Source organism: Heliconius melpomene, chromosome 7 (assembly GCF_056956725.1).
Source record: "Heliconius melpomene rosina isolate 202511_hmr_F chromosome 7, ASM5695672v1, whole genome shotgun sequence".
Lineage (NCBI taxonomy): Eukaryota > Metazoa > Arthropoda > Insecta > Lepidoptera > Nymphalidae > Heliconius > Heliconius melpomene.
In genome coordinates, this window is record NC_140395.1 from 3,413,186 (window position 1) to 3,426,538 (window position 13,353).

General features: G+C 31.4%; 1 protein-coding gene across 5 annotated transcripts in view; it reads right to left on the bottom strand.

Moving 5' to 3' along the window:
• Window positions 1–454: 454 nt before the first annotated feature.
• foi (solute carrier family 39 fear-of-intimacy) overlaps window positions 455–13,353 on the bottom strand; it is a 34,472-nt gene continuing 21,573 nt past the window's right edge. For all 5 annotated transcript variants that reach the window (XM_085188906.1, XM_085188908.1, XM_085188910.1 and 2 more), the window contains exons 2-7: window positions 7,433–7,898; window positions 6,012–7,078; window positions 5,400–5,536; window positions 4,920–5,000; window positions 4,587–4,774; window positions 455–4,196 (exon numbers count right to left, since the gene is read on the bottom strand). In XM_085188906.1, coding sequence (XP_085045032.1) covers window positions 4,056–4,196; window positions 4,587–4,774; window positions 4,920–5,000; window positions 5,400–5,536; window positions 6,012–7,078; window positions 7,433–7,843 — 2,025 coding nt within the window. In that variant the 5' untranslated portion in view covers window positions 7,844–7,898 and the 3' untranslated portion in view covers window positions 455–4,055. The remainder of the gene's footprint in view (window positions 4,197–4,586; window positions 4,775–4,919; window positions 5,001–5,399; window positions 5,537–6,011; window positions 7,079–7,432; window positions 7,899–13,353) is intronic.

Consider the following 13,353-nt stretch of genomic DNA (forward strand, 5'->3'; position numbering starts at 1 on the left):
GCAGCCACTGTGACGTAATGGCCTCGTTATTTATGCTTGGTTATATTTTATTATATCATTTTTAATTATTAACAGCCTATTTAGCAGGAAAGGCAGAATGAACCCACTTCCTTTTCTACTTTTTACCATGTTTAAGGATATTATATGTTAAAACATAAAGTTGTTTTATCTTATTATTATTATAGTTTACTAAGATTCCGATATATTACCAACGACATTTATTTCCTTTAAATCGAATTAAATTTATACTCTATATTGTGAAGCTGAAGAGTATGTTTGATTGATGGCCCTAATCTCAAGAACAACTGTGGCACAATAAAAAAATGTTTTTGTGTTGAGAAAGGCTATATGGGCTATGTAACATCACATACTCCTTTCGATCTAACACACTAAAAGTGTCAAACACTAAGTTATTTCAAGAGAGAAAGGAAGTTAAAAAAGAAAACTTCAAAACTTAGAATAATTCATATATTACAATATAATATTATCATACGTCCATTTTATCACACTTGTTCCTTTTCGATACCTTTACATTATTGCTGGTAATAATTATTTACAAAATACTATTCAAAACAATTGCATTAAAAAAAACAAATTTCGTAATAAGTGAAATGTCTCTGTAAAGCGCGGCGTTGAGTTTCGCCATACAACATGCAATGCCTCGAATTCAGGCGACAAACGGCCAACGGAGTGTCTTGATTATTACTAGGTTCTTTTTATTAAATATATCCCTCAATTTGAACTTGTACCATTAGATTATATTACCAGTAATAATACAAATCCCATACAAAAAAAAATCATTCACAGAACATAATAATTACAATTAAATAATTTAAACCTAATTTCATCAATATTCACTTAAAATTAACTTAAAACACAATTTAACTTCAATAACACCTGTTTTTAAGTAAATGCTTATATTTAATTAATTCAGTAAGTTATAACTTTTTTATAATTAGAGACTAAAATGTTATTTTTTTATAAATAACTTAATAAATATTTGAAACATACAAAAATAATATTCTGTATATTATAAAAAAAGTTAAGCAGCAATGACAATAGTCTAAAATAGGATTGGTGATCATTTGTTAATTTAACACATATACATAATTGTATATACAAGAATATATTAAATACAATTAATATTATTTAAAACTTGCTTAGAGTTTTAAAAGGTTAAGCGACATTTCCTGTGGTATATATTAAGATGGGTGACCTTTTTCATACATATACTAAATTACTAACTGCCATAAAAAATTACATGATGGTTAAAAGACTATCAATCAATATTTATCAAATTATTTACAAATAAAAAAAAAATAACAAACAAGTTAAAGTTTTCATTAAGTCTCTATTAAAAGGCCAATTAAAATTTAATCATAATTAAAGTTTAAATACAATTAAGTTAAAATTATAATATTAGTAAGTAATTATAGGAACAATTTACAAATATTGGTACATATATTGATAGAAACATAATTTTAGCACCTATTGTTATTTAAGTGTATTTTTTACTTAAAAAGTGTTAAAAAAGCAAAAAAAATTACATATTATTTATTTAAAAAATCATAATACTGATTTTTATTTTTAACTAAAAGGCAAGGTATTATAGGTTATTTAATAATTAAAAAATTACTGGGATTAAAAAATATATTAATAAGATGAAATGATAAGAATATTATTATATTGACAAGTGATAGTTTCGCACAAAAAAAACGATATTTGGATTTGAACTTGGTTACGGATTAGTTTACATTTTACATGAAATATGAATGCAAATATAAATATACTAAAATACAATTTTTTGTTCTGATAAAAATGATAATAGGTATATTTTTCTTTGTTTCTTTTCGAATTTTGGCCAAAAATGTATAAAAATTCTGTAAATTAAACAATTTTTAACTTGCTGCAATGAATCAAATCTGCAGGAATCAAACCCACAATGTTCGCTTCCTACTTATTTGATTTACTATTGTAAAATTACCGCAATTTCGAGAACAGTGGCTTTTTCTTTAAATTAAATTAGTAAAAATTTATATATTAAAAGTACATTATTATTTTTTGTAAGCAATTAGTTAATAAATTTAACAAAAATAGCTAATAAAGAATTATTATTACATATTGATTCAAATATTTATTCAAATTTAAAATAAAATGCTATAAACCAAATCAATTTATTATTAAAAAGAAAACTAAGCTTAATTATGAGAAAATCTTATTTTTATATATATAAATATATACGACTAACTGACAGACATAAGGTAATTTAAAAAAAATAAATATGAATTAAAATATATAATGAAAGGAAGTACATACCTAAAATTTTTACGAAATCGAGATAAAAGCAATAAAGTATTAAAAAAATTGCCAAAAACCATATCTTATAGAAATTTGTAACAATGTTAAATAACATTAAAGTTTAATATTAAATAATAGCAGTATTTGAAAATGTTATTTACACATTAAGTATTATAAACATATTGAATTTGGAAAACCAATACTTTAGAAGCCTGTAAGTCTGTAAAAAGGATGGTTGTGGATTCAATTCTCGTTCAGGGGGAGAAGAATTAATGTTTTTTTGCTCTCATTCAATAAAATGCGACGTTGAGCTTCACAATGTCTCAAGTTAGAGTAGAAAGTGGAGAATGGGAATGTCTTAACACTAGGTTCCATCTGCATACTCTATTATATGGGAAGTAATATGTTTAAAGACTTTTTTACTAGACTTATATTTAATATAATTAAAATAATCATTAAGCATTTCTATTTAAACTAAACAAAGTTTTTTTAAAGTATAACATGTTCAAATTAAAATTCACAATTAATAACAAACAAGTCGTTTTTTGAACTGGTTTAATTTCAATGAAATTTTTATGTATTTAATACAATAATGTTTGATATACTTTGATATTTTGTACTGAAAGTGGATAACAAAAATAATTATCAAAGTAAGAATAAAAATCAAAGATAATGCATGTGCATTATTTAGTAAAGAAAGTTATTTTTATCCTATTATTATTATAAGTTCCGACACAAATTACATGATTAATAATAACCAAAAAAATCACTAAAGCATTCCAAACACCTGTATTCACATTTAAAAAAACAGAAAATGCCACAAAAATAATATAGTTTCATACATCTAGCAACATTATTATCATTATATTAATAATAATATAAACTAGCCTACAATTTTGACAGTTACTTTGACACATCATTATTAGATAACACATATTATTAATAATAGCAGTACAAAATATCATAAGTAACATATGTTATGTATCATAATAATTATTAATCTGAAAAAATAAAATTTGAGCTTTTACTTAAGTACATCACATTATAAAACGATCAATATGACCAATTATGTTCACACTTTGCATTTTCAATTAACACTTTTTTATATTTCTAATGACACTTGTTATTTTTCGAAAAACACTTTTTATATGATTGTTGAAATATATTTTTATAAGACTGTTGTTTTATAACTTGTCAGTTTTTGTCAATAATTTTGTATTTTCCTTTAAATAATCATTATGTTCTCCTTTACCATTTGTAATAACAATTTTATATGATCTTTGGAATATGTTTATAACTTTTATATGCTTTTGGTTGTTGCCATTTTTGTTGATGCATTTCTTTGATTATAATTTTTTTTTATTATTTGTTTTTTATGTACGATTATTGTTGTTAAACACTTTTATATGTCTATCGTTTAAGTACTATTACATTTTAGAGTTTTTAATACATTTTTATATAACTCATGTCTTACAAACTCATATAGTATTAGTAGTAGTTATTTAGATTAGCACTATTAATATTATTCTAATATAATAGTAATATGATTGTTGGTATATGTTGTTGGTATTTTGTGTTTTTTATTTAACATTTAATGTTTCTTGGTATACATTTACCATATGACTAACATCATTGTCCATCACTTGACACTTTCGAACACTGCTCATTGAAATTTCTTGGTAAATACTTTTATATGACTGTTGAACACTTCATGAACGGCACATTAACACTTGTCACTTAACACTATTACACTTTTTTTAACCAAATAAGTTTTTTAAGTCATGTTCGTACAGAGCTATGACCAGCATTATGCCGATGCCTGTGGCTAAGCCCATTAATTGTAGGATACATTGACATAAGGTGCCTTCTTTACTGTGTGAGGTGCTTAGTTCTGGCATCTGGAAAAATTATTAACAATTAATACTAGGGTTATTGTACGCGCGATGATTGTGGGTTCGTTCTCCATTAGTGGAGAATGATTGTGTTTAATTTTTTTTATTCATTCATTCATTACGGTGTTGTGTTCCGGCCCTCTGGCCGAACAAGGGGCCGTAGTAAAATTGAATAGCCATTTAATGTGATACAATATAGAATTACCTAACAGTAACCATGATAGTTGTAGATTCAATTTTAATTGGAAAGAAGATAAAAAAACATATTTTATCAAGTCTCATAACATAAATTACACCTCAAGCTTTCATTATCCATACACAATATATCTAAATTGGACAAAACAAAAAGAGTCGAAAAATAGAATATCTAATTAAGCGTAAGTCATCAAAACTCACCATATCAACCAGAGCTATATACAGGAACATGCCAGCGGCAGCCGCGAACAGCCACCTGGTCGCGTTGGGCAGGTGCCCCGCCAGCACGCCGCACACCATGCCGGCGAGGCAGAGGGCGGAGGAGAGCACGTTGTAGCACACCGCTCGCTTCACTGACATACCCGCTTTTAGTAGGACCGCGAAATCTCCTAAAATTGATGAAAAGTGTTTTTTGTTTACTTTTTTTTCTAGCATTCATTCATACATACAGAGTCATATTCAACAATTATAAATATTATAAAAATAGTTAACTGTAAAATTATTCGTATTTCTCTTATTATATTTAAAATTTACCCAATTCGTGTGGTAATTCGTGACACAGGACAGCGATGGCAGTGGAGAAACCACCAGCAATATTGGAAGCGAAAGCCGCTCCTGGAAATAAAAAATACAATGTAAATACAATAATCTATAGTATTATCAGTGCTTGAGATTTTTCATTAGTTCAGTTCTTGTTTTGTCTTTTTTAAATAATTGGATTTGGAATCACAACAGAGTGTAAGCGCGAAGGTTGTGGGAGCGATGCCCACTAGGGGGGAAATCATTATTTTCATGATCTGGTAACCAAACAAAGTGCAACATTGACCATTGAGTTCTGCCTCTCAACTCGTAATATCTCGAAAATTGATGCCAGATGGAGCCTAGTAACACAGCGTTTCCCACTTTCCGTCTAATTTATTTATCTACACAATGGGTTTTGAGTGGCGAAACTCAACGCTGATAAACCGTCACGTAAAATGGTTTTTCAAATACTAAATTTCTAAATATATTCACCAATCGCCATTCCATCTGTAAAATTGTGAAGTCCATCGCCCATGATGACCATCCACGCGACGGACGACATGGAGGAGGGCGGCGCGTGCACGTGGCCGTGCGCGTGCGAGTGCCCGTGGTGCGCTCTAGAATGTTCTCTGGAAATAAAGAGACAATAGGTGACATGAAAAAAAGAACTAAATAATCATAAATCTTAAAAGTTCTGTAAAATAAAATATAGGAAAATATGCAATAACATGGAACAATTTTACTTTTACATGGACTTTATCATATGAGTGCCGGTGAGCTCTAGAATGTACTCCGAAGACGAGACAATATGTAAAACAAGAGATCAAAAATAGTCCAGCCTTGGGAACAGAATGATTATATTTGAATTATCTTCATTTATCCGCTTTGAGAGACAAAGGGCGGCGATGAGTTTTTCAACACGCAATGTCTCGAACAATTGTATATACAATTCAATGTCTCGAAAATTAGCAAATTAATTGCTGATTTCCTAATAAATTTTATTAATAGTGTAAAATCTGGTTCTGTCGAAAATTAATACTCGTATAACAATGTATGTAAATGACTTTTCTTCTATTTATATATACATCATTATAAAACACTTACCTAAGTATAACAGTGTAGCTGTCACCATCTTTCAAGTCCTTCACATTCTCATCCTTATGCTTAATATTGTTCATTTCGACAACCGCTGGTGTAGATTCAGCTTTTAAAAGCCAATCTTTAGCTGTCGGCTCATTTTCTTTGCCGTCACGATTAAGAGCGTTTGACGAGACTACACTAACTGAATTATTATGATTCTTAGCTGGTTTCGGGCTTGGTGGTAGACCATCTCTTAAGTGGTGATCATCATGTGTATCTGTATCTATCTCGTCATAGCAATATGGATATTCTGAATATTTATGTTTACATGTTTTCGTTGTGGGATCGCCCTTTTCGTCTCTTTTAAATATTTTCAGTAGAGAATTCGATGTGTTCGTTATTGGTGCTTTGGACCCACCCGAGCAACCTCCAACTGTTTCGTCTTTGAGAACTCTTACTCTTGAGGGTAATTTGTCATCTTCCAACTTTTGGCGGCGTTTACGCCATTCTACTACTACAGTCAGTCCTTTCTCCGTGAAATAAAAGAATACTACACCTAACATAGCTGCTAATCCCTTCCACATTCCATCATCATGAGATACACGAACTTCTAAAGCATTTTCATCATGATCGTGTTCTGAAGGGCTCATCGCATGTGGCATAAGATGCAGTAAGGCATCTCCACAAAGTGTTCCTACAGCTAAAGCTACTAAAAATTGTAGTAAATGATTATAATACGTTTTATGCATAATTGGTATGACTGCTACACCTAACAGTCCACACGCACTGATTGCCGTTATACTCAAAGACGAGTACAACCATACGGCAAACATATTTTTCGAGTATGCATTCTCTTTTTCCGAAAACTTTTCCATACTTCTACTTTGTAGATATGATTCTTTTACACAGCCGCCTCTTTCTATTGAGGTGTTGGCTAGTTTTTGATATAATAAGATAGGGCATAATGCCTGTAAGGTTCCCTCTGATATGAGACCTTCGGAGTCATGATCGTGATCATCATGAGCATGACCGTGTTCGTGAGGTTTTAATCGAGTATTCACTGTTGTGACAAGCTCCGCGCTGCTGACACACTGCAATGGAAATATTTACAAATATAGTAGTATTGAATGTAAACGTTTATTTATATTAATAGCTGTGGAAATTATTCATATTTTGCTATTAATACTGTGAGCGCTACAATAAGGTAGATTTAGATGGTTGAAGTAATAACAAATTAATAATTAAGTAGAATAATTACGTAGAAAGCAGAGAGAACACAGAGGTATTTCGTGGTTAAATCAGATATCACACGTTTAGCCAATGCCTCATTTTGTCTAATTAGACCAGGGAAATGTGTATAACTTAAAAATATTACAATTAAAGCTTTAATTATAAATAATTTAAATCTAAATTGGTATACATCTCCACTATTCAAACACACTTACATTAACAACATCTTCTTTAACACCACTTTGGCCATAAATATAATCCTTATTCTCAATTTTCTGCACTCCACCCTCAGTCAACTTGTGTAGATCCAGGCCCTCTAACATCCTATTGAAACCGGTCAAATTCATCGTCATGGACCCAGCATCACCGTACAATCTAAAAATCTGCTCTACATAAGCATCAGGATTTACATTCCTGACCTCCCTTTTCTGTCTTATTTTTTGTAATTTCTGTTGATATCTTAGTTTAGATTCTATACTTCGTTTTTCAAGGTGTATGGGAATTTGGTCAATCTGTAGAGTTGGTTCAAATGATTTGATATCATTTTTTAGGTTAAGGTGTGAGCCGCAGGTGTGCGCTGCACAGAGCAGGCAAAACATGCAAACAGTGACCAAATGGTGAGACATATTGGTTGGTGTCTTTTGTCCAGGGTCAGGATCGCTTGCTCATATCTTGTTGGATCTGTGGACAAATGAAAAGAAAAATGTTAATCACAATGAAGTTTAGAATCATTAAAAGTTTTAAGATGAATCTTAGTTAACTCAATCATAGAAAGTATTAGCCGAACTTATTCGCGAATTAAGTTTAATTGCCTATATTATTAAAAATAATAAATCAAATTTTAAACAAACAAAAATGTTAAAAATAGTATGCCTTTCTTGATAATTTCTTATTTGTAGAGCTAAGTTACTTAACGCTATTAAACAAGAAAATATTTAATTGCTATAATTCAACACATTATTAGCATTACCTATGTAGGTAAATGTAATGTAACAACCAAGTAATCGAACCTATGACCGAGGACAGATAACTAACACACAGACTTTTCATTTATTAATTTAAAAAAGAGAATTGTGATCGCCTACATAGGAGTATTTCAGGGTTATTTAATTTTCCGTACGTTTTCCGCGTACCGACCCTCGGTCAGCCTTTGATTGTAAGATTATATCATCGAACTACTAATTAGTTCGTTTTTCCGCTTCACATACTTGTGTTGCTTTAATTAATTATAATTATTACAACAAGCGAATGTTCAAGTGCCAGAATATAAAGTTTTTTTAACTTCACACTGTATCTCGCATTTTGTAGGGTTGCTAGAATGTTAAGATAATTTTACGACTCGACAGTCTCATATATATAAAATTTATAAATTAGTTATTTTAGGTTAACTGTTTCTAGTTTAATAACATCTGCTTTATATATTTTTGAGTTAAGCTGATGTATTACTAATTAGCTAAAAGAACACGTAAACACATAATAAATTTGAATATAGTTACAGTTTAAAAAAATATATAGCGAAATTGAACTGACTACCAAAATAACAAAAAACAAAATTTAAAACATCTATAGGAACATCAATTTATTTGCATAAAAACAATTTCTATTTATTCCACATAAACTGATAAACAAGGTAACCTTACTTGTTAAAACATAAAAAAACATTGAGATCATCAAACCCGCGCTAACAGTCACAGTTTTTCATACCAACCTTGAGCCACTTAACCGTTGGTCATGTGACGAATCTATTGATTCTCTTCAACTGAATGACTAGACTCCGCTAAACACTTTTAAAAGCGATTATAATTGTTTTTTTTTTTATAAGTTCACGTTGTATCCCGCATATAGCAGGATAGGCAGGGAACCTAGTGCTAGGACACTCCGGTATCCACGGACCTGATTTCGGATTTTATTATTATTACTGGAGAACTTTGAGTACCACTAATCCAAATACTCTACCCCAAGATGAACGTATTCATTCGTTCTTCAAAATCTTTATATGAAATAATAAAAAAATAAAAAATTAAAGAATACAATACCAAGGCTGAGCCACCTAAAAATCTTTTTACAGACTGACAAATGAAATTGTGAAAATCGTACAAAAAAAAATCTCTTATAAAAAAAAAGAAAAAAAAGTCATTAGGTTCCAAGTGGCATGTAACCATCGACAATCGATTACTTATGCCCAACGATTGGTCGTTCTATTGATTGATATGATGAAAGACTCCCATTTAACGCTGTATAAATAACGTCTGTTCGTTATTCCGTTACTTATTAACGAATAAATATTATCAGTTATTAATTTTATAATAAAATTTATGTTTATAATATTTATTGCCTGATTAATGCGACGATTGTGAGTTAAACTATTAAAAGATAATATATATTGAGAAAAGGTGTGGCGTTGAGTTACGTTACTTGTTACGAAAAAGGAGGTCTAGATACATTGTGACGCTGGGAAAAACAAATGTTTTAGCATAAATAATTCGCACAATTATTTATGTGGAATAGTGCTCAAAATTCCCAATAAAAAAAATAGCAATATTAGTGTGAAGTTAAAAGATAACTACGTAAAGTTAAATTTTGAACTCTGAACTTCGACTTAACCGCGATATCGCCGATGCTACTTAAAAATAAACTCGCGTGACTTAACATGCTTCTGGATGTGAAGATAGGAGTTAAATAGCTTACCCTATTCATAACTTCTTTCGTATTTTTTACTTTATATGAAACAACCTAGCCTTAAAATTTATTTTCCTTAGTTCTCCCTATATTTATATCTATAAAACTCTTTACTGAGTTACTGACCGACAACGCACATCCGCTACGCAGCGTAGAACGCCGAAATTTGTCATAAGTATAGGTCCCTTGGGCAGTACAGAGGAGCACTAAGAAAGTTTTTCCAAAAATTCCTACAGAAACGGGAGAAAGCAGAATGTCACGTTTTGCATAACATACGGCCGTCGTAGCGCAATGGCACAAGTGTGTGACTGTAACGCGACGGTTGTGGATTCGATTCTCACTCGGTGGAATTAATTATTAGTTATTAATATTTTCATATTATCGCTGTTACCCTGCTATATGCAGGGTAGGATACAGCGTGAAGCTGGAAAACAAAACATATACTACACATACTCTAGAGGTTAGGCAGAAGGAGTCTAATTTTCAAGAAATTGCACAAATATACACCCCATCAAAAACACCCCCCTCTCCTTCCCACTTTCACTGTAAACAAACTTGTATACCTATATCATGACATAAAAGCGTGTAAAAATCCACTTTGCACAGTTTAGTAGGACAAACAAACAAACATTTATCGATTTCCTGCCGTAATCACGTTACATACACCATCACCGAGTAAATAGAGTGCAAAAATATATATTTATATTTTAAAAAATATTTGTTTACTGATAAAAGTGATTGCAGTGCTATTTTCGATATATTATTAAGTAATCTAAGTAAATATGGTAACGGATTTTATGTCTGTGCGATGAGTTGCTGAAAATTGTTGCGGAAATTTGGCACGTAGAAGTACTTGCAGAGTTTCGGAGAACACTATATATAAACTACTCTTAACTTTGAGATCGATCTTGAGATGCCGTGTTCTTTCATAAATTATAATCTATGAATGAAAACAGCAGCATATCAAGATGGAGAGGATCAAAGAGGATTTCCTGAAACTTCTACAGAAACGGAAAAATTCTAGTGGGCGGTAAAGTAAGTGATGTTTCCCTAACATAACATTTTAATTCTTTATCCCTGAAGTTTCTTAGATTGCTATAAATATAAAAAAAATGGTACGCAAACGCTTTCTAGTTTTCACTAAAAGATTGTATGATTAAAGAGGAACCAGGTATATGTATAATCTATATATATAAAAGGACTTGTCCTCACTGACTGAGGTAAGACGCACGCACAGCCGTAACCGCTGATGGTAGAAACGTTAAATTTGGACAAAAGTTTACTTTCGTAATCTGGACATCCACTAAGAAGGGATTTTGAAAAAATTTAACCCTAAAGGGGTGAAATAGGGGTTCAAAGTTTATATGGAAAAAAAATTAAATCGACACAGATTTTTATAAAATTTGAAATTTAGATTTTTAAAAGTATTTAATTGAACACGTGTTTCATCGTTTTCTAAAATTCTCCCCCTAAGGGTGCAAATAAGGGGTTGAAAGTTTGTATGGAAAAATCTTTAAATCGCAATCGATTTTTATAATATTTGAAATTTAGACTCCTAAAAATATTTCATCGAACATATGTTTCATGGGTTATTAGAATTCACCCCTAAATACGCAAGCGAAGCTGCGCGCGTCCGCCAGTATATACATAAAACAAGAGAGCGAAGAGTAGAAGAAGAGTAGCAGTTAGAGTGAAGCCGGAATATGCATAACCCACACAAGCGAAGCCGGAACGGAATACTAGTATAATACACAGTGAAAACATGAAACGCGTGCGTTAAAAACAACAACATCCACTGGGCTTGTTTCAGATAAACACGATGATAACGTCGAATATTATTCAACACACTTGTTTTCGTTAGGCATTTTGGCAAGCCTGTAAAAATCAGCTTCACGCTGTATCCCGCACACAGCACGGTAGGCAGAGGGAACCTTGTGTTAAGACACTCCGTTCCCCACTTTCAGCCGAATTCTGGAGGCATTGCGTGTTGAATGGCAGAACTCAACGCCGCGCTTTGCCCCGACACCAGAGCGAAGAAATGGAAAAATAAACGTAAATTCACTTCCTCGAGTGGGCATTGAACTCAAAACCGTCGCGTTACAGTCATAACCTGGTGCCGCTGCGCCTGTAGACTTATTTATATATACTATACACTAGCTTTTACCTACGGCTTTAACCGTGCGGCCATTTAGAAGAGTTGTGTATGACACACCAATACGATCCAGACACGATCCACTATTGATATAGTGTCAGATATTTTAAATCTTAATTATTTTCTCTGTGTTTCAAGAGACCGTAGACCGTAGTAAATGGTCTGAAATGGTCATGGTCTTGACAAATGGACGGACGGTTTTTTTCCATTTAAGCTAAGGAACCTCAATTATTCATATATTAGCGTAAAATGGCGTAGAATTTTCTAGAATAGTAAGAAACCTAGACAGATTTTGATTTGGCTCTAACTTTTTATTGTCACGAGCCAAGACAATCCGACAAAGTGCCAAATGTCTGTACATTTAAAATAAAGTATAGAAATGCGCAATAAATTATTGTAATTATTCAAAAATGTACTTTAATACATTAAAATAAGGCTTTTAATGCCATAAACCTTATTTAGGTTGTGTTATTTGAAAGTGAACTTTAAATCTAGTACATTATGGTCTACTTTTACTTTTTTAGCTATTTTAAAATATAAACCAGACTGCTATAATTTGTGCGTCAGAGGTCGTGAGTTTGATTTCCGATTGTGTATAAATTTCAATTGGTACCGCTATTTGTATTCAATTGGAAACAATTACTACTATAGACAACAGTTCATTTCATTTAATTTAACCAAAAAATACATTTGTTTCAATGAAGGCACAGAGAACCAAGTGTTAAGACACTCCGATTACCACTATCTGCCCAATTTTCTAAACATTGTGTGTTAAGTGGCGGTACTAAACGCCGCCGTACTTAGTACCAAATATAAACGTTATTCACAATTACATTGCAAAACTGTAAAAATAAAATATTGAAACAATTTATCTCTTCATGTATAAGCCTCATGTCAGCTTCACTTAGCAATGCAAATTTTTGCTTCAGTCGAAATCGAACCTTATACGTACAGAATACGATATATATTATAAAACTACAGTTAATTGTATTACGCCATAGCTATTTTGGTATCGTATAACGAATAACGAAATACAACACGTTAAACGACTAACGATACAGACGTCTTTATTTTCTTTATACCTGAGAACCTATGGATAAAGTAATCTAATCTCCATTTTTTGACTATGATATTATGTGTGGCATAACTTAACGCCGGACCTAAGCAGGCCAGGGAAACAATTAAATTATCATTCATCATTATAAAACAACCGGTCAAGTGCGAGTCGGATTCGCTCACTGAAGAGTTATGAACCAATTTCAGAAATTAAATCGATTTATAAACGTTCACAACCTTATGTGTGCG